The sequence below is a fragment of the Melanostigma gelatinosum genome, assembly GCF_949748355.1.
Source record: "Melanostigma gelatinosum genome assembly, chromosome: 10".
Classification (NCBI taxonomy): Eukaryota; Metazoa; Chordata; class Actinopteri; order Perciformes; family Zoarcidae; genus Melanostigma; species Melanostigma gelatinosum.
In genome coordinates this window covers 10,629,484-10,654,704 of record NC_136643.1, presented here as the reverse complement: position 1 = coordinate 10,654,704, position 25,221 = coordinate 10,629,484, and the positions used below count along the sequence as shown (strand labels likewise).

The 25,221-nt window shown below is 41.0% G+C and overlaps 1 protein-coding gene across 1 annotated transcript; it reads right to left on the bottom strand.

Annotated features, from left to right (window-relative positions):
* Nucleotides 1-18,870, bottom strand: LOC306783016 (insulin-like growth factor-binding protein 2-A; the record flags this gene model as incomplete). Its single annotated transcript, XM_079276541.1, has 4 exons — nt 1-307; nt 4,163-4,303; nt 8,270-8,421; nt 18,510-18,870. The coding sequence occupies 4 exons, from the start codon at nt 18,868-18,870 to the stop codon at nt 149-151; spliced, it is 813 nt and encodes a 270-aa protein (XP_079132667.1). The 3' UTR covers nt 1-148.
* Nucleotides 18,871-25,221: the final 6,351 nt, after the last annotated feature.

Sequence of the window (25,221 nt, the reverse complement as noted above, 5' to 3'; positions counted from 1 at the left end):
ATATTTTAACCTTTAACCGAGTGGTATGCTTTCATGTCTCAAGAAACAAAAAACAAAGCCTTGATATATAGCAACTTATTTTACAAATCCTCTCAGATTTGGAATTGTAAAGAAAGCCCAACCCTGTCAAAGGATGTGCTGGACTGTGCTAGTGAAACGCTGCTGCAGTGGGCATCGCTCTGAGCTCCTCCAGAAACTGGTTACAGTTGGGATCCCCTCTTATTTTAGGCGTTGCTGGAATCTGGACCCCGGTTAACGGGTTAACGCACCAGCACTCGCCCCGCTGGCCGTGGGTGGACATGTTGCACTGGAGAGAAGGAAGAAAAACACAAACTAGACAAGTTGGAAAACACTGGAAAATTGTGGGAGGGGTAAAGATGCACAGTGGAAAATAGGGGGTGCGTTAATGAAGCATGGCCCTATGGTGGCTTGAGATGTGTGTGGGTGTGTGTGTGTGTGTACTTGTGGATCTTCTGGTGGTGGGGGGCTATTGGATAAGAGTGAGGGCCATGGTTCGGGTGGGAGAACACTCACCCAATAACAGGCCATCCTCAGGTCATGCCCCCTACTCACAACCCATCCACCGCCACACATGCCACCACAGCCACTCACAAACACACACATACCCACACAGCGGCATGCCAGTAGACCAGCCCCCCGCCCCCCCGCAGAGCCCCCTTCTACTCAGAAATGAGGTCGTAATTGAAGTGGACACAGTTTACACCACGCACGCGGGGCGGCCGCGGAGGGGACGACCAAAAGAATGAAGAGCTGGGGTGAAAGAAAAAACTTTCCATTTTCTTCCTTCGATGAGAAAGAACAAAAAAAGTGACAGTTACAGTAATTACCCCGCGACAAGGAGGGACAACTCCAAAAGGGAGCCGGGTGTTGAGGAGGTACAGTGTTCCTCCCTGGGAACCGAGGACTCCGGTCCGAAACAATGCTGTTGTTTGTGACCAGTGATGAAAATTGGCTGAGTGGTTGAGTGCCCTGCTTTAGGAAACTGTGGCGCCTATTCAAATCTTCTTTTCTGCTCTACTATCCCCGTAAGAAAACACTGGATATGTGACCTTGTTTGTCCTCCTCCATCTGATTTCTATGGATGAGCAGAATTCAAATTCAAGTCCCCAGTCGGAAGCACAGTTCGTTCCTCGGCCGAACAAAAGTCTTCCCATGAAGTACGCCAAACAGTTTTATTGCCTTGTAACCTTGAGCTCAGAAGCTGTTGCCTCATTCATGATGACAACATCTCCACGCGGATTTGTGTGTGTGCTTGTGTGTGTGTGTCGAAGACCAGAGTGTTAAGGAAGAGGAGGGTGTGTGTTTGTAAAAAAAGAAGATTTTCCAGGGTGATTTTGCCAGGCTGACAAAAGAGCGTTTGCTCACTTACCTTCCTATCCAACAATGGACCTAGGTGTCGTTACACATTAACCAACAGGGGACTGCATCGCAAACAAGGGACATTTTGGAAGTCCCCTGATGGTCATGCTTTAAAATCAACCTAAAATAATGTCTCTAACCCTCTGGTTTATATTATTTACTTTAGCCAAGTGGGGACTTGACTTTTGTGTGTGTGTGTGTGTGTGTGTGTGTGTGTGTGTGTGTGTGTGTGTGTGTGTGTGTGTGTGTGTGTGTGTGTGTGTGTGTGTGTGCGAGACGGATTTTAAAAAGGTAGAGGGGGGCGGAGAAGCAACAAAGGGAGAAAGACTGGTGATCAATCACATTCACACACAAGCCTTTTTAATGATCAATAAAGACAGTGGTCACATAACTACCAGCAGAATTAGAAACCTGATGACTGGTGTCCCTGTTGTGTTCACCATGAAACAGTAAGTCGCCAGTGAAGCAGAAAACTGCTGCTGCACTGCTCTCTATGGGATGAAACTCTCAAACATGTCACAACCCCAGCCAAAACTTTAATAAGTGATGTCACAGCAGGTGTTGTCCATCCGCTGTCGAAAGCAAGACACCTGCTGTGACGACACTGATTGAGGTGTGGCCAGTGTTGTGACATTCTTGGAACTTTCCACCCTTAGGAAGAAGCAGTTTTTTGTTTTTTTTTGCTGTGTTTTTCTACGTTAATTTGATGACAAATTAGCTCACTGCAGAGTCGATATGGAATAACCACCATGTGAGCTGAATGTTTGAATTGGAATGAATGACACGGAGAGTGGTATAAGACTGCACAGGTGTCCAATTCAGTCAAACACCACCCCCTCAGCCTATTACTGAGACACTGTTTATAGACTTTTAGACGGCTGTCATTTTATGGACATCTTGCTAAAATTCTGCCTAATATACTAAATGTGGTATCTTGGGGACACTTTGTGAACTTGACTATCATGTAAACGACTGCATTTGGATGATGCTTGTATCAACAACAGGGATGTAATGGTTCACAGAAGTCCCGATTCGGTGCCAGTATGGCGGAGAAAAAAAAGCACAAGGATCCAATGCTATTCATTTATTTTGCACACCCAGTAGTGCAAGTGTCAAAAACAGACACAATACTCCTGCTGGGGACTGAGGTAGAATTTTGTCGACTGGCAACTTAGGTAAACAATTTGTTTTCCAAATAAAAAGGAACATTTTAAACACGTCAGTACAACACTGTACAAACACTGAAGAAAGTGTTTATTCCCAAAAGGTAATAGGTCACAATAGGCTATACAACTGAAAAGCACCTTTTATGCTATGCAATTCAAAATATGGTGATTTGTACATCTGGGTGATGCTGTTGAATGTGAATGAGCACGTTCAATGTGTTTTTATTCACATGATCTACAACGGTGGCGCAACGCCGACACACTGTCCTTGTCTCATACACAACTCTCTCTGTTTCTGTTGTAGCTAACCTGAATGTGCAGGTGGGTCTTCCATAGTTTCAGCTACAATCAGCTAGTTGTGCTAACCTTAGCAAATTTTGACAACTACAACCAATAACACTTCGAGCTGGGCGATAAAACAACCTCAAAGCTTTCGATACATTTTCTTTCCGATATAGTTGTTCCTAGAGTTTGCCATCTCAGGGCTGTGTGGTGCGGGTTATGTACTCTATATATTGTGATAATTATGGATCAAAATCAAGAATATGTGATAACATTTTTGGCCATATCATCTAACCATAACTGCCTACAGGTAAAGGTTTCCAGCCGGAAATGTCTCTTTCGTTCCACATTAAGTGAACTTGTATTCTGGTTACAATCGATCGTGACCCCTGTATCCTAATGGTTCAACATGTGTACAAGAACCGTTACAACCCTAATCAATAAGCATGTGTTAACAGGGCAGAGATGTATAGAGTTGCAATACATTAATTCTTCCAATCTTCACCAAATATTATCCTGATATAAAAAAATAACACTCAAAACAAGTATCCAAAATTAACTTCTAGTTCCATTATGATATATAAACAAATTTGTAAAAGTATATATACATATTGTGGACCTTGAAACCGTTAGGACATTTTGGATCATGACTGTCATTTATAGGTACTGTTTCTTTTTACTAAACAGCACTTCCACAGCCAATGATACATGTCGGCCAGATTGGATAGTAGCTTCATTAAAGGAAAAGAAAAACCTAAATTCTGGGGCCCGTGGGAATACCCCAGATTTGCAACATTTTTTTTATCATACAGATGGCTAAAGGCAAGTTGTTTAGGTATATATATATATATATATATATATATATATATATATATATATATATATATATATATACTGTAGGCACAGACTTGATGACATCATTCAGACAATGCCAGTCCATGCCAATGCATGCAACGTCCTGCATTTATTTCCACAAGAACTTGTCTCCAAAATGTTTCAATATGGGGTTTGATACTACGACTGCCGTGTAAGATATTTGTTATTTACTATATTTGGGGTGTCCTGTCTTGTTTATTGGTCATCCTGAGTTGCACCGGTTGCATTTATCATTTTTTTTTACTTTTCTAACTTTTTAAATCATTCAATAGTTGTTAAACAATGTGTCTTCAGTGGCTATTTCAAAGTGTGTGGGTGACCTCAATCTTAGAAGAATGTCATTCTTTTTTTTTGCTGACATTTACATTGCCCTTTGTCGTCTTTACCATGATTTTCAATGGTGAAGCTGCCATGTTCAGTCGAGATGAAATGGCGCCAGTGCTCTGTCCATGGCTCACCTGTTTGAGGTTGTACAGACCATGTTTGTCACAGTTGGGAAATTTTAGTCCGTACAGGTCCTCCAGCGGGCCTCTGTTATCTTCAGAGGTAATTTTGGAGATCTCCTCTAAGACGCTGTCAAGCTCCTGCTGACAGGCGCTCTGAAGGACGAGCAAGGACAACATTATTAACACCAGTACTAATTGTGACAATAGCTATTGAGCACTTAGCACAAGCAGACATACAAATACATTTCCAGAAGAAAAGCAGTTAACTATTTAACAAAAACAAAATAGATTCACCAGAAGCCAGTAAATAGAGTTGGTAGAAGTTCTATGTGTAAGTGTTCTGCCCAAGAAAAAGAATGGAGAAATAAAATACTTCTGTGTGCCTTGTAAAAATGTCACAAATACACACATTTATAGCTTACATTTTTACAAGGGGCAGTTAGGCAAGCAGAAAGTTCAGCCAGTACTTTTGTGAGTCTGGTGGATTGGAACATGAGTGGCTAGACTGCTCAACTCAGCAGGTGGCCACGGCCGCACACACACACACACACACACACACACACACACACACACACACACACACACACACACACACACACACACACACACACACACAACCACTTTTATGTAACACACAGTTACCAGTGTACCAGGCTGCCAGTGGGATCAAAGGGGTCCAGTCTTATGATTAGTTGGCTGAAGATGATAGAGAAGGGCAGGAGGAGGCGCAGTCTGCCATGAACCTTATCAGACATCTGAACATATGGATGAAAAGCACTCTCTTTCTTTCTCTGGCGCACTCTTTTAACACTTTCTCCTACAGTCTTTGATTCCTTCTCTCTCTCTCTCTCTCTCTCTCGCTCTTTCTCTCTCTCTCTCTCGCTCTCTCTCTCTCTTATAATGAAGGAACATAAACCCACACCTTAGTGCATGCAACCCTCCAGTTTTACTGCTTTCTCCCTGTTGTCGTTGATTAAAGGATAAGTTCAGTCAATTTTACGTCACACAATATTTTACATGCATTTAAGCGTTATATATATATATATATATATATATATATTTTAAGAGATATTGGCTGCTGTAATTATTCCTACTTTGCACACTGTCCTTGAAGATATCCTTTCTTTCGCTGCAAGAAATATGCATAGATGCATTTTTAAGGTTCAGCTCAAGCTAATATGAGGCAGCATGTTGGGCATCAGCAAAATCAAGTGGGTTTCATTTAAAGTTACAATCCTTTTTGCACACATGTTTCACTTTGTGTCCCAAAACAGAGTGTTTCCACAGTGATGAACTATAGCTTCCAGAGTTAAAATGTTAACGCCTGCGGTTTGCCACACCAAGTGTCTGGTGAAATCCTGTCTGACGGCACCTTTACAATGTAGTCGTGCTGTGGTGTGGTCACGTCAGATCTTACCAACAGCATGGGTTGGTTGACTGTGAGCTTAAACCGCAGGAGCTAGAATGGCCAGTGGGCTAACAGCAGCATTCCTTCAAGATGTACGTTTTTCAAACACGATGTAGTTCTGTCATTTACCAGTGGCATGGACCTTGCACTGACTGCAGTCAGTCACGTGCCCTCAACATTCTCTGCTGCTTTTATGCTGAGGAAATTCTGGCCGTTGAGGCCAAATCATTGTCAGACCGATAGCCGATGGGTTCCAAGATTGGGAGAGGAGGAATGATTTCAGACACAAGTAACTCTTTAGTGCGTATTGTTAAAACAGACTTTAAGAAATTCAGACCTGTCCTTTAAAGAGTGATGAGTTATTCAGAGGAAAACTAATTCAGAGAAAAACTAAAGAAAACTAAATCAGAACAAAATAAACCAAATGTGCAGAACAAAAATAATTCCCTTCCTCTTGCCCTGAAATCTACAATTTCATTTTCTAGATGTCAAAAGAGTCCAATGACTGCACTGCACCCCTATAACATTGTCATACTCCTCGTGAATCAAAATCATGCAGTAAATACTGACAGAAGGCGACCAGTTCAGTCTGGAATGGATCGGCAGTTCCCAATGGTCAGTCCGCCCCTGAACTTCGCCATCAAAGGTTTTGTTGGCGATTCTAGTGTGCATTGTAACTGGAAGGTAATGTAGCCTCAAGCGAAGACGAGGAACATCTGGCAACAGATATCTGGTCAGCTCATCTTTTCTATCTCTGCCTCAAATATATTTGAATGTCTCTCTATATATTGCGATATATATATATATATATTCTTTTATTAAATGTATCAAGTGCAGTGCTGAAAAAAGGTTTAATGAGGCCAAAGGTTAGGAAAAATAAATAAAGGAAAGAAAACTGGTGTTCTATGTGTGAAAACAATAATATGAATGTGATGCAAATTTGACTTTTAATGAACTCAAATAAATGTGTTGATTTTGAACAAATAAAGGTTACAAATGTGATTCGAACCCAGCAGACATCTAAGCATTATGTGTACAGTATTTGACCTCACAAGAACAAGCGGAACAAAGTGCATCCATGCTTAACACCAGCTGCCCTGAAGCTGCTCCCCCAGCAGCTGCACGACTGCTTTTACTGCATTCTCTCTTTTGTTGCTTCTAATGATGTTGACAATTGTGTTGCACCCTCCCACCCATGATTTTTTTTTATTTATTTTGTTTTTGTTTTTCTGCTAGCGAGTGAGTGAGTTAAGTGTGGGAGAAAATGAGCAAATGCACGTAGGTGTTTGCCATATTGAGACATACACTATATGGCCCTCCACATGTGTCGCCCACAGGGCCCACGTTCATTTGCATGAAACAGAAAGAATTTATCTGTTTGTACGCCACCCCATAAAGGGTTTTCCCGGAATTGTTTTTACTTTTTGTGGAGCTGCGTCTGAGACTGTGAAATGTTGAGTGAGTGTTAAAGAATGGAGGGTGGTGGTGGTGGTGGTGGGGGGGAGGGCGGGGTAATCTTCAGACTGCATCAAACTGCCAACACACATTCCACTGTGGAAAACAACAACTTTACTTTTCATCAGGAAGATGCTGATTATTGAGACGAATTAGCGATTATTGTCGCTAATGTTTCTTCTACTTTCTTCATACATCATTGGAAATGCATCGACAAATGCACAGAGGCAGTGCATTGCCTCTTTTGGTGTTCTAAAAGTGGAACGACGTCATGATTTTCGAAGGAATATATATACAGCATAAATATATGTAACTACCACATCATTTCCTAAATAGCATTGCACATAACTTCATTATTAGCCCATGATCAACTTCACTGCATGATGTTTTCTTATTTGAATCAGATATTCAATACGGACAACACTCACAGTTTTTTGTCAACAACTGAACGTGTCAACAAATACATTCTCACATCACAGTTCTATAAAAGAACATGAACCTGTGCTTGAATTATGTTGTTGGGAAAAACATTTGGTCAAATTATAGGGACTCATCTCCAAATGGGGACAGAAATGTGCTCCACACCAGGGTTGAAACTTGTCTTTTGGTTAAAGTGAGGGTTAAGTTAGGGAGTTAGGCATGAGGTTGTTGGGAGTAAGGTTAGGTCGAGTCCCCCAGGGAATGACTGTAAGAGCAATTGTGTGCACGTGCGTATGCTTGTTTGAGTGAAAGAGTGCCCAGAGGAGGGCACTACTGTACCACACAGCACATTGTTGACCCTTTGTCACTGCTTGGTTTACAATACACTGTGGAATACGCAACACACAACATGTTAACTGGAAATCTGCCGTGGGAGGAAACTAATAGTTTATAGGGAGAACTAGGGGCCGACGTTCATGCTAAATTACCTGCACTAAGATATTCTCTCATTTTTATTTTACGACTGCTAAAGGTCATGTATTCAGGTATTTGGCTCATAAATGGACTGGAGTCGTGGTGTAAATAAATTCTGGTGTTGTATTTGTATTTAGAAAAGGGGCACACCATTTTCAGATCCAGACGATCAGTGTGGCAACACATTTTTAAAATAAATTGACTGACTTGCACCTCCGTTGTTGCCCTTGAAATATTTTGAATCATGTTAGTACAACAAACCTTTCATCAAATTATTAACAACTTTGAGTTTGAGTGACAGCAAAAAGCTGTGAGGAAGTTAATCATGAATTGTGAAAAACAGTCGAAGGTTTTGATCTGACCTGCAGCACTTTCTGGGTTCGAGGGTCCTCTAGTTGATTCGTCTTCATCTTGGTTTTGCGTTCGTTCAGGTGTTGTTTCTTGGCGGACTCCTGCCAAATCCAAGCATCGATGGCAGGTCTTTTGGTAAGTGGATTCTCAGTCCCATGCACCTCTACAACAGAACAAAGACACAAACTTAAGACAGTTAATCTGCAGCATCAACTCTGCCCAGGCCTTCCTGGAAATGCTAATATAGTCAAAGCCTTTGGTATACTTTCTGGTTTTAATCTCAGTGTAACATTTCAATAATTTGGAGTTTCTCAGAAAAGCGTACACTGAGTCAGTTGGTTGAGCATTAAAGTGTCCATGCCTTTTATGTAGTTAATGGACAGATGTTACACTGCCTCGCCGTCTCTGCAGCTCTTTAAAATAATCACGCACATTCATCTGCGTACGTGTAACTATTCTAGTATCACAAACTGCTATTAAAAGCCAACATTAATCGAATAACTTCCTGGAATCCTGGAATTAGAAGACAAGTCATGTTCTCAAGGCATCCTGTCTCCCTCATACCGCATGTCACCAATCCTACACTGGACAGTCAGGCGTTGCAAATGGCTGTAATTACTATGGCGACAGTGTGAACGGCCCGCCAAGGTAATTTCAGTCTTTTCACGCAGTTAGCAGAGGTCTCCTCTGAGCGCTGGGGTCACTCGGAGTGTGTTTCCTGCTGATGTTAGACCAACGTGTGTTCAGCATTTATTGGAGACAGGAGAGACAAAACACAAACAACAAGCTTGCAAGTTAAACCGGAGCAGACACAAATCAGTTCCATAAATGAGACCTACTCTGTGCCACCGATGTACTGTGGCTGTAAAACACAAATACAAGGAGAGATGAACACTGTACAGACATTTATCAGCGTGGTCATAGTCATCACAGACACAATGATCTGAGATTGTCTGACACAGTTCAACAGGAAAGCGGTGGCTGAATTAAAGAGCTGAGCTCCACAGCTGGTCATTGGTGGTGAGTCCAGACTCTCAAGGAAGCCCTTCTGATTAAGCTTTTACTGCTGTGTCTTTGTGTGCGTGTGTCTGTAATTAGCACTATAAAAACAGAAGCAGAACCCAGAGGTTGTAAATCACGCCTGAGAGGGAAAGGCCCCCCCCTGTGAATCTTCAGAGCTCCTTCCACATGCTATGACTCCTTCTGAAATGGATATGTGCACACTCTGCCAGGTGTTAAAGTAAGTCTGGCTTCTACATTGCAGCAGATATTATTTTTTTCTCCGGCCATGAACATTTATATTTACTCATTCATTTTTGTCAATTTTATTTCAGAAAATGGATTTGTTATCAATGCTGTCAGAATAAACTTCAGCACTGATACGTTGGTAGACATGACTTCTTTTGGGCAACACACATTTGTGTTATTTGTCCATACATCAAATGTCAAATGATAATAGTTTGTAGCAAAGGACACCTCAAGCAAGGTGCTTTTAGCAGGCATCTAGAGCTCATGTTTCGTGTTTGTAATTTTGTATACAGAGACCGCCCCCTAGTGTTCAATGCTACTAAATGCATCTCTTCACTGATGGATAGAAATGCCACCACAGATTTTCAAAAAATGGACGTATTCTAGGAAAATTTCCGAACCAAAAGAAAGGAAGATCATTCAAAGAATGTTTGAGCTAAATGTCATAGAAATCTATCTATATGACAACAGATCTCACTCTGGATGTAAGCAGTGGATTGAGCGGACAATACTGTCTCTTATGCCCAAAATCGAGTGTATATTGTAAAATATGTGTTCCATCCTTTGTATGTTTTTATGTGACTCAAGCCACACAGGGAAATCTTTCCAATCTGATAAACCAATTAGAAAGGCAACGCTTGTAATAGGCAAACAGTAACAACCAATGTTCCCTCTAATTTTTCATGTGTCTGGGCATACACACAAGCTCCCTGAGCACACTGAGGACCACTGTGAGCAACATCAGATGTGCACGCTGTGGCCACACACCAGTATCACACCTGTTCAAAACCTTGGATCATAGCAAGTTACATGGCTTATTAAAAGAATCAAATTACAGCAGCAATTTTCACTAGTTTACTTTTAATATAAGTGATTTGACAAACTTTAAAGGAAAAAGACAAAAATCTTGTTGTTCATGAGATGTGTAGTATGTTTTATGTGAGAGTCCTGCTTGGCCATGGGAAGAGTCTTGCTTTGGCCTGTGTGAGGTCCTGTTGTGGCCTGTGTGAGGGTCCTGTTCTGGAAGAAATGATACATATACACCTTTCAGACATAACATTTTGTTCACATTAAAACATTCACATTTTGCACAATGACGTGTGCTGTAGCTTGTGATACAGTGTAAATTCCTGTAACTCTGTCTGTAAAATATGTAATTACTCAGTTTTTTATTATAATTTCTACTACCCATAAATGATCTAGTAGTAACATAATTTAATGATTAATATCCATAAGTAAAAAATCTTAATAAATGTCACGAGAATATGCACAAATCTGACTTAAATTTTACCTTATTTTTCACGTCTGTCCTTCTCACTTCTCCAATGGTTGTACACTTTGTCCAGGTTGATGGCTTCGTCTGCTTCTTGCTTTGACTTTATGCGCATCAGCTGGTCCAAATGTGCCACTTCAAGACGATTTCTGGATGCTGTTTTGATTTTATTTTTTTGTTTTTTCTGCTGAATGTGACGCTTGAGGTAGTCCAACTTCCATTCAGTCCACATTTTTCCCTCGGAAAACTCATTTGCTACTTTAGCTTCGCTGCATGTTTTGCAGAGTAGACCCTTCCCCCTCGAAAAAGAAAAATCTCACCCAGTTTCACCGCTTGTTATTCTATTTGAACATACTCCGACAGCCATTCCATCTTAAAAGAACCACATTTCTTTTTTCCAATGGCTTGGTGAGTGGATGTGTCGCTGCCCGTTCGTTTCGCCATGATAAGGGGTTAGCATTTGCGTCTCGTAACTCCGCCGCACTGTTGTTAGCTGGCTAACCTGCACGGCGCGAATGGGCAGGGCAATAGTGTCAATGCTATGATTGGCTGCGTAGCGTAAGTGAACCGAATCGTATCATTGGCTGGACACCTGTCACTCACTGAGTTGCGTTGCAAAATAGTACAGAAAACAAAATTATTATTATTATTATTATTGGTTTAATTGATTAGATAAGATTAGGACTAATATTAGATATTAATTAATACGTTTATGTTGAATTTTATTTTATGCGCTGCATAGATTTTCTTGTGCGCTGAGAATGTGCGAGCAGTGCGCGATTGCTCAAGCGCGCAGCTTAGAGGGAACATTGGTAACAACTGTGTGGCCATAAACAAGACCCTGATGTTTGAAGAAGTCAAATTGTATTTACTATAGTATGTACCAAGCGATGGACAAACGTCATCAATTTTCAACCACCAGCACACAAGCTTAAAATTGTGATCCAAGTTTTGTTAAGAGATTCACAAACAGTGGAATAATCTCTCACATGTAGTGAGAGCTTCTGCAGAACACATTAAAGATATTCAAGACAGAGATTGATTTAATGATTTAATTTAAGTGTCTGTTGCTCTAAAAAAAAGAAAACGACATCGTTTTTCTTTCCCCTGGTGTGTGCCAGAGCCTTGCATTGACTTTTACTGTTTGTTTCAAAAGGCAACACTCGGTGGAACATGAATGTTGAAAGCTAAACGAGATGCAACTTTAGACAAGTTGTAAAGGTGTACGAGTTGTGCTGAAGATCTCACATGACGTGACAGCATGTTCCAGGGAGAGAAAGAAAAACCCAAAACACTTCTTCAGCCAACAGCTGTCATCTGAATGCTGTGTTGTTGATTCTGTCTTCAGTGCCATAGAAACTACCTGTCTCGAGCTGTTGGCTTTGGGTATTGCCTTTGAGCAATGCTTTCACAGTTCCCTCATAGAATGAGTAATATCTTCCCAGAGTTGCTCAGCATTAATGTATTTGCCCTGTTAGTGTACACAGTGAAGCTGAGTCTCAAAAACTTAACTGTGCAACCACAGCCAAGAAAGTGGCCTTACGGTACTTCAAACCATTGTCAGTGTAAATGGTTCCTCTCAAGACTCGGCCACTTCAAAGACTTTACAGCTGGCAAACAGACAAAAAAAGAGCAATTGAATAATGAAGAAGGTTTTGCTTCGCCAGTGATCAGCTTCAAACCTTTTACGGTCAGCTAGTTCTTTCAACTCTTGATGTTGCTATGCGTCCGTGTGGCCGCGTGTGTCATCCAAACCAAATGAAGTTTGCCTTTGTAGTTTCAAGGGAAAACTGTTGCCAATTGGAGCTCCTACGGCGTCTGTCGGACTTAAAAGACAATAAGGGCGGTCTAAGGTCACGGTGGGTTTCTCTTACGAAACGTATACCATCAATGCAAGTGCCCATGTAGGGTAGATTGACACATGTCAAATGACTGTCCGGTGTTACAATTTCCATATTTTTTTGATGAGTGGCTAATACTTTCTGTACTGTGTTTTGTACATTTTGTATGTGTTTCATTTTGAAGTGACAAGTTACGACTAATATGTATCAAACCTGCAAGTGACAGACAGAAGTCCTTTCCCACAGCAATTTATTGTCTTTTAAAAATACATACACAGTTTATCGTTCATGTCTGTTGTGTTGCCACCTCCTGTCAGTGGTGTACAAAGTATTTCAATCTTTTACTTGATGGCAATAATCAATATTTCTTAAGACAAAAATGTTACAATGGAAAAAAAAAAGATTGAATAATGTGAAAGGAGTCACCCGAAGCGAGAAAACAACAGAGCATTGTCACCCAACTCTGCAGTTCCCATAGCTCTATAAAATACTGAAGTGTCTTTCGGCTCATTGTTTTGGTTTTACCAGGTGGAAAACCTCCGGGTCTAAAAAGTGAAGCCAATGCGGCAGTGTCCTAAACTTGACTTTTTTCTAATGACCATTGTAGGAAATTTGAGTGTAGAACTGTGTGTTTAGTAGTTATAATAAAAGTGTTTAATGATTCATAATTAAGAATTCATATTTGGTCACAATCATAAGTGTTTTGGAAATGCATAATTAAGATAAGCATAAAGTGTTTTAGGATTAGTAGCTAAAAGTAGAACTAAAGACATGAAGCTTTTGCCAAAGTTGCAAAAGGCTTAATTTATATACTGAAGGATTATCATAGAAGGGATTAAGCAATAACTGACAGTCATTGAATGTGTTAGGAACTCAGGGAAAGAGAGACTTGAAGACAGGCGTTTACAGAAGTGCACGAGGAAGTTAGCCAATAGAAATTGGGATAGGCGGAAGGGGAGGAGTTTCGAATGGATATGAGGGCGGAAATAGGAAGTGTTTTTCTCTTCTCTTAGCGTAGGTTCCAGGGACGGATGTGTCTCATGGGACCAGGGAAGAGTTTTTTCCAAAGTGGGTTAAATAGTGTAATATTTCATGGGAGTAATGTACTCCATTGTATAACTGTAATTGCATCAGCAGGATTAAAATCCTTTCAACGGTAAACCAGTTTTGGTAACGTTTTAGCGCCGTGTGACTGTAAAGCTAACAGTTCCACGTGTGCTGGCTTGTTCCACTTTCATCGTGGGGAAATTTTTCCCTCCACACCATCAGGGGGCGACTCTGTTTGCAAAAAATGATTCCGATTTTCTAGAAGCCCATGAGAAAATTATCCTACTTCTCACTTGATTTATAATCTCAGCAGTGTGCTTTCAGATGGTGAATGTTAATTGTCACATTTTGTTGTCTTATTCAGCGTTTGCTTGTACTTAGCTCCACCCTCTCGCGTCACTTCTGGTTACAAAAATCCAAGATGGCGATGGCCAAAAACCAAGATGGCGACGGCCAAAATGCCGACCTCGAGGCTTCAAAACGGCAGTCCACAAACAAATTGGTGACTACGTCCACTTCTCATACACAATCCATGGGTTTTTACGACCCGCAACTGTACTATTTTGGTTCAGTCTCACCACTTGTATTGGCTCTGTTTGAAGGCAGCTGTTTTCAGCGGCAGAAAATATACTGGAGATTAATAAAATTACTATATATTTATTTTTTGGTGAATCTTAATCTGAAAGCCACTGATAATCATTGTTGCTATGTATTTGTATTTTTTGAACCACTTTGTAACCTTGTTTAGTAAGATAAGTGCTATATAAATAAATGTATTATCATTATTATTATAATTTTTATTATCAATATTCACATTATGGAAAATAAAAGAGCATACAATAAAATTTTACACTGATGATTGAAGTATGAGTGCCTCAAAACTGTACTTAGAGTATTTACGTAAATGTACCGATCGTGAATTCTAGCTCATAAATGTTGTAATCACATTATGCAACACATAACTGTCCAACATTACCCCTTTTAAGATTAGCACGAAGGAGGGAGGGTTTCCTATTAACACACAGTTAGTTTTCTCAGAAAACTAACTTGTTTTTTCTCAGAAAACTAACTGAGTCAACTTAGGCAGCTTTCTCAGAATTGCAGGCACCAACATGCTCCCACCCAAAGCGATCTCTTATGTCTTCACCTTTTCCTGGGGCTGTGTGTTGACACACATACTGTGTGCACACACATCTACATAGAGTAATTAAAGACCTGAGTGCGAGTGAGGGAGAAGGAGCATGTTTTATCAGAGGATCCCCTGCAGGGCAACAAGGGCAGTCATGGACCATCGACAACACAAGAAAAGAAAGGAGACAGAAGCAGTCAGAGACATGTGCAAGGAAAGTGCAAACGAGGATTGAACAGGGCAACGGTTTCCTATTGGCTGCAGAAGGGGGTTCATCAGTAGAGGATTGGTGGTCTGTGTAGTTTAGATAGCAAGAATACACAAATGCCCTTCTATTAGCAGGTAGCTTTGGACTTGAGGCAAAAGGCCAAGTTGTTGCACGTGATTGTAGCAACCCTATCGCAAGAGAAGAACAATATTGGAAATCCCGGATTGTGATCAAACACAATGTTTACAAAAGTCTTGCCTCCTACAATATCTAAACATGGCGACTGAGGTATGACGAAAGTTAAGAGGTTAAAAAAGGGTTGAAAACGTTTTGCTTCTTTGAGCACCACAAAGCCATTTAGTCCCATTATATTGAAGAGAATTTGGACATCTCTATCGCCAATAACTACAAATCTAAGCAACTCCAAATGTCCAAACCTCTGCCAGTGGTGGACTTGTTGTGGAATAGAAGTATTTGGTTTCAGCTTTTCAAGTCAGAGAACACAGAGTTGTGCTGAACAAAGAGTACACATTACTCAACTGACCTTCCCCTGCAACACAGTGTCTGTTGACGTATTGTTGGCTCGTACAAATATTTTTCTGGAGTGATGCATCCTTGTCCCCGACAGATGCTCCACCCTTGCCATGGACTCCCTGACCAGTGAATGAATTATCTTTGTCCAGGTTCAAAACACAGGAACAATATTTTCATTCAGTTAAAGACATAAGCTCATGCACACATTCATCACTGGCCTGAAACCTTTGAGGCCGATGACTGAGACAACGCTTCCAAGTCGACCCCCATTGCAAAAATTGATCAAGTGAAAAGACGATGATGTGCCGTATCTAATATGACACGCTTTTCATATTGGAAGAATTCAATACATGGATTTGAATCATCCGTGCTGTCACATTTGCAATGTGGAAATTTGTCAAAAGTATTGATGATGAACTAAATGATGTCCAAATTGTGAGGGGATGTGAAGTGTGCTCACACCAGGCAAAGCTGGAGTGGTTGATTTGAACTCTGGACTGTTTACTCAGGCCGTCACTCTGTGTAATTCAGTTGAGTTCAGGCAGCAAGAATGAAGCCATTTGAACTCAGGATCACACCAAATAACCACAACCAAATCCCTAAAAATGCAAGTCTCTTTCAAGTGAAGAGCAGTAGTGGTTGTTTAGGAGTGAGAATGAAATCCCAAAGAACTACAGGAAACGACCCCAAAAACGTGCATTTTAATGGGGACAGATGTTGACATCCGATAGCCTGCAGTTGCTCATGCTTGAAAGGCCAAGCATGACACAGTGAACCGAGGGCAAACCGCAGCCTGATCTGATGCTCATTTTCAGATTTTCCTTTATGTGTTCTGACTGGTTTGAACACCAAAGACAGTAAATCACAGCAGAGAGCAGACAAATCCATCACGCTTCGCTAAAGTTACAGAGCCCGCGCTTGTTTTCACTGCCCTCTACCAACAAAACCTCAAAGAATCTTCAAAAAAACAACTGAAGATTCCTGCAAAAAAAAGTATAAATCGCCTCTGTTGAGTTTATCCTGTGAAAAAGTGTGAAAGCCTGAGAACCCATCAAATACATTCCTCAGTGAGATTACCCAAGATGATAATATAGAAAAAAAATATAGAAATTAGGTTGCACCTGTTACCATGGACATCTGCAACTTTCCCAACACCATTCCGAAAGGGCATGTGTGCAGTGTCTCTTCCACATTTACAGCGTGTTACAACTTCCAAAATGCAATCAGCATGAGCGTGGTGCATTTTGAAATGTGTATGAAATCGCTTCCCTCCAGTACCATAAACAACATCCTATCAGAATACAGCACTCCCAATAGGAGAGCAATGAGGATACATGGGTTACAGCCATGTTATGGGTTCACCGGAGGGATACTGCTTGTTTGTGCTCACAGATGTGGGCCTGCCACTGCCTGACAAACATATCACATATGTCAACGTTCGTCTTCAGGAATCAATCGCGACCCTTTGAGTCTAACAACTGTAATGTGAGGAGAGTGAAGCTTGACGGTTCTGTGTCCCTGCAGGATTTCAGACTGATGTACTTTGGGTAGTCGTCGTGACCAAATACGTTGGTCATTTTACATACATACATTTTTTTTCCTGTTTTTTAGTCAGTGTACAGCTGCTGTGTTACTTTAAAGTAAATGTTTCAACATTTTTCCCAGGTATGATGGCAGGTCAAAACTAGCTGGCTTGGTGATGCTGGCACACACACACAGAATATTAATGATTATGCTACACTCCCTGGTGAATACTGGAGGGCTTTGTAATAAAATGACATCATGAACTTGGCAGCGGACAACTCAATCAATCTCCAAAGAAAGATCACACAGACCCAACACATATACAGTACTAAATCACTTGAAGGTGTGTCTGAACTGTTGTAGAATTAGACAGTTTCATGATCCATAAATGAACGCCCCTAATGAAAGTAGCATTTGCCATAAACAAGGGTTTCATTTCTGAGAAGCCATTAACTGTGCCCCTCCCAATGAAAACATCAGGATGTTCGTTTTGTTTTAGTAACCTTTTTCTGTTCATCCTTTCATCAAAGGATCTGAGCATCTCAAGCTGATTGAAAGCAGCAGCAATGTCTCCTGTACTGTCAAGCAAATGTTTTTGTTCTTACATAACCTGCTAGTCATTTCCTACTGGATTTCAGATCTCTACATCTTACATCTTTTGTTTAATGTCTGCAAGGCATTTCCAATTAGGGTGAAATATACTTTGAAAAACCACAATTATGTACTTGGATGACCTTGACTGGAACATAAGATTTTGTTTCTGGGAACTTGTGGCAATATTTACAACCATTACACTGTAAAGAGTGATTACACATTCTACTGCAATGGATGATTCTGCATAACGAGTACTTTGTCTTTTGGTGGCCCACTTTAAGTGTTGAGGCTTTTACATACTTTTGTATTTTTACTTGAGTAATATTTTGAACGCAGGACTTTTACTTGTAGGGATGTCACCAAGTGAGATTTTATTGGTGACACGGTTATTGTCAGGAAATATCTTGGTTTACTACATGTTTACTTCGTAAGCACATCACTGTAGTTTTTGTGACAAGTACTTTCACAAAAGAATATTACGCGGCCAAAAATCAACGTATTTTTTTCAAAACAAGATCTTTTTCTTAGCTTTCGCACCGCATCAACCAATCACGTTGTACAGAATGGTGCGATTGACGCAAATTTGCGTCATTCGCGCCATTCACGTCACTCCAGTCACTTTGCGTCTGTGCATAGACTTTGTATGTAATCTACTCACGCGAATAATTTGCGCCGCATTTGATGTGACCACGGCATAAGAGGAGCTGTAGAGTCTGGAGAAAATTTGATGTGAGTTCATCACTGAGTGACCCTTTACACTTTTGTCATTTTCTCCATTGTTAAAGTCTTTTGTTGTGGTGCAGCTTTAACTTTAACTTCCCCCGTTCAGCACTTTTTTCTTAAAAGAACTTACCATTTGTATCCTGCTGGTCCAGAATTGTCGTGACATCCAAGTCCACTTGTTGTCCACATCGTCCGAAACCGTGGATGAGCTGTTGCAAAGGTAATTCAGACTCTGTGCTGGGGTAGCACCTCAGGCCCCCTAAGCACCTTGGTGTATAGACCCCACAAAGCTCCCCTTCCAGCCTGGCACACAGTGGACAGCAGCCGCAGCCCGGCTCCCTCACTATTTCTGGACATGCTGCTGTGACTATTTGACAGGCAGCCAGACGCTCCGCAGTACAACTTGGGCATCGGAAAGCTAAATCCCCAAGTAAGATTCCAGGTAATGCAAGGTACGTAAACAGCAACCTGTAAGTCAAATATATGACCATTCTGACGCTTTTTAGGTTTATTAGTGAACTACTGAAAGTCAAAATGACCCTTGGAAGTTAAAAGTATCAAGTTCAGTAGCCTGAAAGTCAACTGTGTGTGTGCGTAAACACTGTGATGCCACTCACAGGGTCCTATCTGCTCCCATATTACTACCTTACTGTAAATCAGGAACAAGAGGGCCCATCACTTCAAAGTGTAGGTTGGACTGATTTTGGTTAGTTTGGTAGGTTTCTGCATTAAAGCAATGTTCGGAATAGTTAATAATTAGCTTGCGACTAGCTAACTATTGCTAAGTCAAGTAGCATTTTCCACTTGGTCGGGTATAAATAGCCGAATAGCTGTCGTGTGACTATTCTCACCTGTGTGCAAATAGACATTCTGGTTGTTGTTTTTTTACTTTGGTCAGCATAGCTATGGATTCAGACTTATTAAAGTCAGGTCTCAAATAAAAAAACTCCATACTTTTTTGTTTTTTGTAATGCTTCATTAAATTAACCAATAACATAAATTATATACACAGCTGTGCAATTCATCAATGTACCTTCATTGATATTCATAAGACATATAAATTCTGCTCCGCTCTGGCCCCGTCCACATGACCTTAAATTAACTGCTCCCACAACTACTGTGCCATGCTGAACATGGCGTCGGCAGGACAGGTCTGTCAGTCTCCACTGGTCAGGTCAAAAAAGGTTATCGATTTTGCTCACTTTTTCTCAATATGTGCAAACTGAAAGACTCAAGGAATTTGCAAGTAAATATAGTCACCAGCAATATTTAAATTTGCTCAATTAATTGAAACAGGAAAGTTAGAACTATAGGTTCTACTAATTGGGGAGTGGAAGAGCATGAATGATGACTTAGTGACGCGATGCAATGTTGAACTAACACAGTCATGCGATGAAGTGCGCGCCGCGCCTCTTGGAGACTGTGAACTAGCCGGAAACTTCTCACTCATTACACAGCCGGTGACAACAGGGAAGATATTTCCTCATCTTTGTCCGACCCCATGATGGACGCTGAGGTTCCCGGCCTTGCACTGCAGCTCCGGTATGAGGTCACTGCAGCGCACATTGTTACACGCTTCAATTTAGCTGGTCTGGGAGTATGTAGTAATCTCAGGGTCATATGTCCTATTTGCTTGATTCTGACACTTACATAACAATTCTGGGATGGAAAAAAAAGGTTTGCTATAGGACCAATGGGGAAAAAAGAAAATAAATGTCAGTTCCTGACGTATAAAATTCCATACTGACATTTTAGGACACTTACAATCTTCTCCCCACCCACGTTTGCAGCTGGATGGTGATGGAATACACTTGTCCCAGTACACAACTGGCATATCACAAGACATTCTCAAGCCCCTATAAGGCCGGTAATGTATTTTCTTCATTAGATGCTTCAATGTTTAACTTACTTTCTTTTTCATGGTGTGAAAATGTTACTCGACTGGGTTATCAGTAGGCCACCATATTTGAAAGTAGCGAGAGAGGTATCGTGACCAAAACAAGTCAATATACTTAACCTTAACCATTCTAGGTCAAGTGAAATCTTGCGAGAGTTTGGCAAATTGTGTGATACCAACGAGACAAGACCATGAATTATTGCAAGGGCTGAATCAAAGTCACACATTTGTGGATTCGTCCATTTTTGTGCCATTAAACTGCATCTTAATTGCTAAATAGGAAAATGTTTTTCAACACTGCATTTTTCCATACATTTCTCCTCCTATCTGTACCACCTAATCATCAACTGCGTTGCAGTTTGTGAAGGCAGCATTCAAAGTTGTCATCAGAGCCCCGACTCAGCGACTCCTAAAACACACGCCCCCCTGACCGCGGTCGTTTTGTAATGACCTTTGCTGCTTGCCTTCTCGCTGTGTCAGTCATTTTCTTCCTCTTGGTATCATGCTTACAATCTGGCACCTTGTCGCCACATTTTTATAAAGGTTGATGCCCAAAAATGTCCCAACAGCAAAATAAGAAAATACAGGCAGGGTCTCTTCAGAGTCAGGCACCTCGAGTGGGTCGTAAGTCGTTATTGAGGGTTATTTTTTTTTCATAATATCCTCTGCATTCTGACTTTAAGGATAGTTTTTTCAGACCAAAACAAGGATTTATGTTTCTCCCCAACTTTCTGAGGCAAATAAAAAGTTTACGGTACATGGCCTCTTTGTTCTGCTCCTGTTCCTACCTGACAAAATACTTTCCATGACTTTGAATGAGACGCTGTGCAAACAGCACTTCCATTCCCTTTCACAGGCACAGAGCATTCACAAAACAGTGTCTATCTGCCGTGTAATCTGTTTGCTCTGTCACTTACACCGCTATGCCTTCAATTTAGGCAAATGGAAATATTTTCCTATGACCACTCCTCAGCATTTCTCCGCTCACAAATTCATTATGATTGTATTGTGTGTACCCATTGCTTAGCAACTCCAAATGAGTGGGCAATAGCTGAACAATGTTGAAACGTTTAACTTTGCATTTAAGCGGAACGACCTGATAGTGTAGTGCTGAGAGATATTTTAACTGGGCTCCTGAGAGATCCATCTTCCAAAGATTAATTTAGTCTCGACAAATGCTATACCAAAGAAAGGTGGTCACATTTTCCACAGTCAGTCATTTTCCTCAGTCATGAATGAAATTCACAGGAGAGGAGTGAAAAGGAGACTTATGTGGGAGGCCTCTGACACCTAAGCCCGAAACAAGAGATTAATGAGGTTGTAAGATTTTGAAAAAAAGGTCTCAGAATGATTTTCAATGAAGTATCAGCATAAGTACAAGAAAGGGTTTCTCTTGCTTGTTGTTTTTCATTAACGTATAAAACTCTAACTCAACAAAAGTGGTATTCATCAATATTCCCCACACAGGGGAACACATGTTCTTTCTAATGTTTGATGACACATATTTAAATCACCGTTATGTAAGTAAAAAGAAGAAAATAACCTATTTGCAGTATTTGGTTGCTTGGGGAAGCATGGCTCAGTTGCAGATCTGTGGAAGCAGATAATCATGTAATTACTTCAGAGGACACCAAAGAGCCCCGCAGCCAGAACAGTGTCCAGCCTTATTTCTATCAAACAGTGTCTGTACATGAAGAGCTAGAACTGAATGTGAACCAGTGTCCTCTGTCAAAGTTGGCCAATGACAGCAGAAGGACACGCCCCCTGACCATGGTTGCGGTGCTCCCCAGTGGCCAGACTGGTTTTGGAACGAGCATTGTGTGCTCGCCTCGCCATATTTGTGTTTTTTTTAACGCTGCGTCTGCGATTTTTATGGATGAGTGCTTATGATCTGGCGCATGCTTGCAACATTTGTATAGAGGGTGAAGTCCCGGACACATCAAAATCAGATATTGCATGCAGAGAGCAGATTCTCTGCAGATACAGACACCCCCCACACAAGTGATGAGGGATTATTACATTGCTTCTTTAGAAAGATTCTCCTCATTCTACCTTTTAAAAAGGTGCGGTGTGTAGGATTTGGCGGCATTTAGCGGTGAGGTTGCTGATTACAACCAACTGAAACTGCTCCCGTGTGCCAAGCGTGTACGAGAACTACGGTGGCCTACGCGTGAAAATGCAAATGTGTTTTTCTGCGGCCAGCATGGTGAAGAGGACCCGCTCCGGATGTAGATTTAAACATCTCATTCTCAGGTATTGAAAACACGACAATTCTTAATTGCAGGTTATTACACACGATAGAAATCATACGTATTGATAATATACAGTATTATGTAATGCTGCTCCGTTTAGACATTTTTAGCACCCTTGACACCCTGCGGGACACCAGTGGACATTCTCACTGACAGTCTATAAGTTCAAGCAAAATCATTCGGCGTATAACTGACAAAAGCTAAAGAATCAAGGTGTTTGTATTTATGTGTGTTTTATGAACTCCAGAACTCCAGAAAGATATGGGCGATACAAAAAAAAAAAAGGGTTTGTTCCCATTTTGGTTTCAGCTGCATTCTACATGGTTGAATGGTTTCTAACTGAATTAAGGTCGGGATTCGTGTGAGCTGGAAGGTTAAGCCAGGCGTCCAGGAAGTGATGTTCGCTTCTGAATATGTGCATCTTTAGCCAGTAGTGAAAGTGCTGAGCATGGATGGGAACATTCCGGGAGCTCTGGCTGCCTCTCACAGTCGACTGACATGAGGCTCGTGTGAAATGGAAACTGTCAGCTTTCCTCAGGTTGTGAACGTTTGACTGTGTCTGTTTGTGAGCCCTGCAATAACAGCCTGGCTAACCTGTTCAAGGTATTCCCAAACATTTTGCTCAGTGCATGCTGGATTAGCAGAGTCCACCTCCCCTGATCTCTGACTCCCACCCATCTGACCTCGTATAGGAATAAGACTGACCTCAAAACATAAACATTGACATTAAATGTCTCTGTGAGATGCTACCAGCCGGGCTTGTTAACAGTGAGGCCTCTTAGTTCACGTGTCTCTGGGGAGGCTTTATGTGGAACGTGTCTTTGGGTAGCATGGGAACAGCCGGCTCGGTCTGGGAAAGGAAGCAGGCCGTGCATTGCTGTTGCGCAATCCAATTAGATCGGAGTTTCAGAGATAAGAAAACTGGACCAGATGACACAAAGGGTTTTTGTGACCAGTTGTGCGTGTGTTCGCTGGCTGGTCAACCATTTGAAGCATCCTCAGCACAGGTTCTAATCAAACCTATTTACCGGGAATCCACCAGGAAACTATTTTTCCTTCAAACAGCAACGTAGAAGCTGGGGTATGTGCTTACAGAGCATTTTCTCTTTGCTGATCAGATTTGCTTTTATAATTGATACAATCACTGATGTTTTCATGTTATTAAGGTAAGTAATATAAAAGAGAGTAAATACATATAATTAGTACATTTTTATCAATCTTTATTTTTCCTTAAGGACCTGTAATTAACATGACAATTTGAGAATTTACAGCATTTACAGTGCATTTGCTCCACACAAGCACAGATATCACATGTGCGTTTATTAAAAAAAAAAAAATCTTCCTCTCACTGCATTCCCTGGTAACATCTGTTTTCAGTGTCTGCCTCCCACGGGATAAACTCATTAATTTGTGGGAATGTCCAGGAAGCAGATGGCCACCATGTCTGTTTCATACAGGGCTTATTGTTAATGTTAATGGGCTTTTTTTTGTTCAAAATGTGGCTGGACTTTTAAACAAAATCCTGTGTGGGAAGTAACAGAGCTTTATAAAAGTAAGGGTATATGTTTTTATTTAAAATGTGACGTGTTCATGAAGGAATTGTTGCGACAGAGGTCATGTATTGTTCTTTGGTCATGCGTTTGGCAAATCACGTATCACTCACGTGGGGGAGGAAGTCGATTTTCCAGCTGGAGAAAGTGTGCCAGTGCTCTTGGAAATTACAGATATCACGAACGGAGTCAGAAAACATTGTAAAAATGAAGTTTTGATCTTGTCATCTTCTGTTCATTGTTCATTGTATGCGTGTAAAAAGGTAGATCACCTCATGTGCAATCTTAAAGCTGGTCCTTAATGACACAATTTATGTGAATGCCACGATTCTTTCTGTTTTAATAAATGGTGTTGTCTACTTACTTGTTGGCACTTATCTTCATCCGGACAGGTAGCTAGCATTCCAATATACCTAGCTACTTAGTCATTACACCAAAAAGAGAAATCATCAATCATCAAGTTCAATTAACCATTATCATTGGCTGAAAAGCAATACTATCATTATGTATTTCTATAAAAGCAACTAGCAACAAATTGAGAGACCGGGAAAATAATGTACTCCCATCCACGATGCTCAGAGTGCTCTCATTGAAGCGAACGTTGCACATTGACGCCACCAATATGCCAATGAGCATATCTCGTCATCTGGCTACTTTTAGCGACTTTTGCAGCTACCTTTTGGTACCAGTACTTTTCTCTATATTTCGTTTTCCACTGCTGGGGTTGTGTAGGATATGACAGTGGCCTGCAGTGTTATACTCCGTCAGTATCGGCTAAGCTCTCCGGGAACCTTTGACTGAGGTGGTACCAAAACAAGTACCAGAAACCAGCTCCTAACTTTGCTAATGGAAAACCCACAAAAGAGAGAGTTGAGTTTACCATGCAGCGGACTTGTAGCAATAATGAAAGTTAGAAAAACAGATACATATAGTGAATTCACATAAAACAACAACAAAAAAGCTGACAAAGTATTTTCAAATCAAAAAGCCGTGTGCTCATTCAATAGTCTGACACAGCGAGCAGGAGGGCACAGAACGAAGGTTCAATCAGCTGCAGCTCGTGAGAGTAACTCAGAGTAACTGGGCTCTGATACGGAGGTATGTTGCTTTATTAAAGACATTTTCCAGCTATTTCAGTGTTGA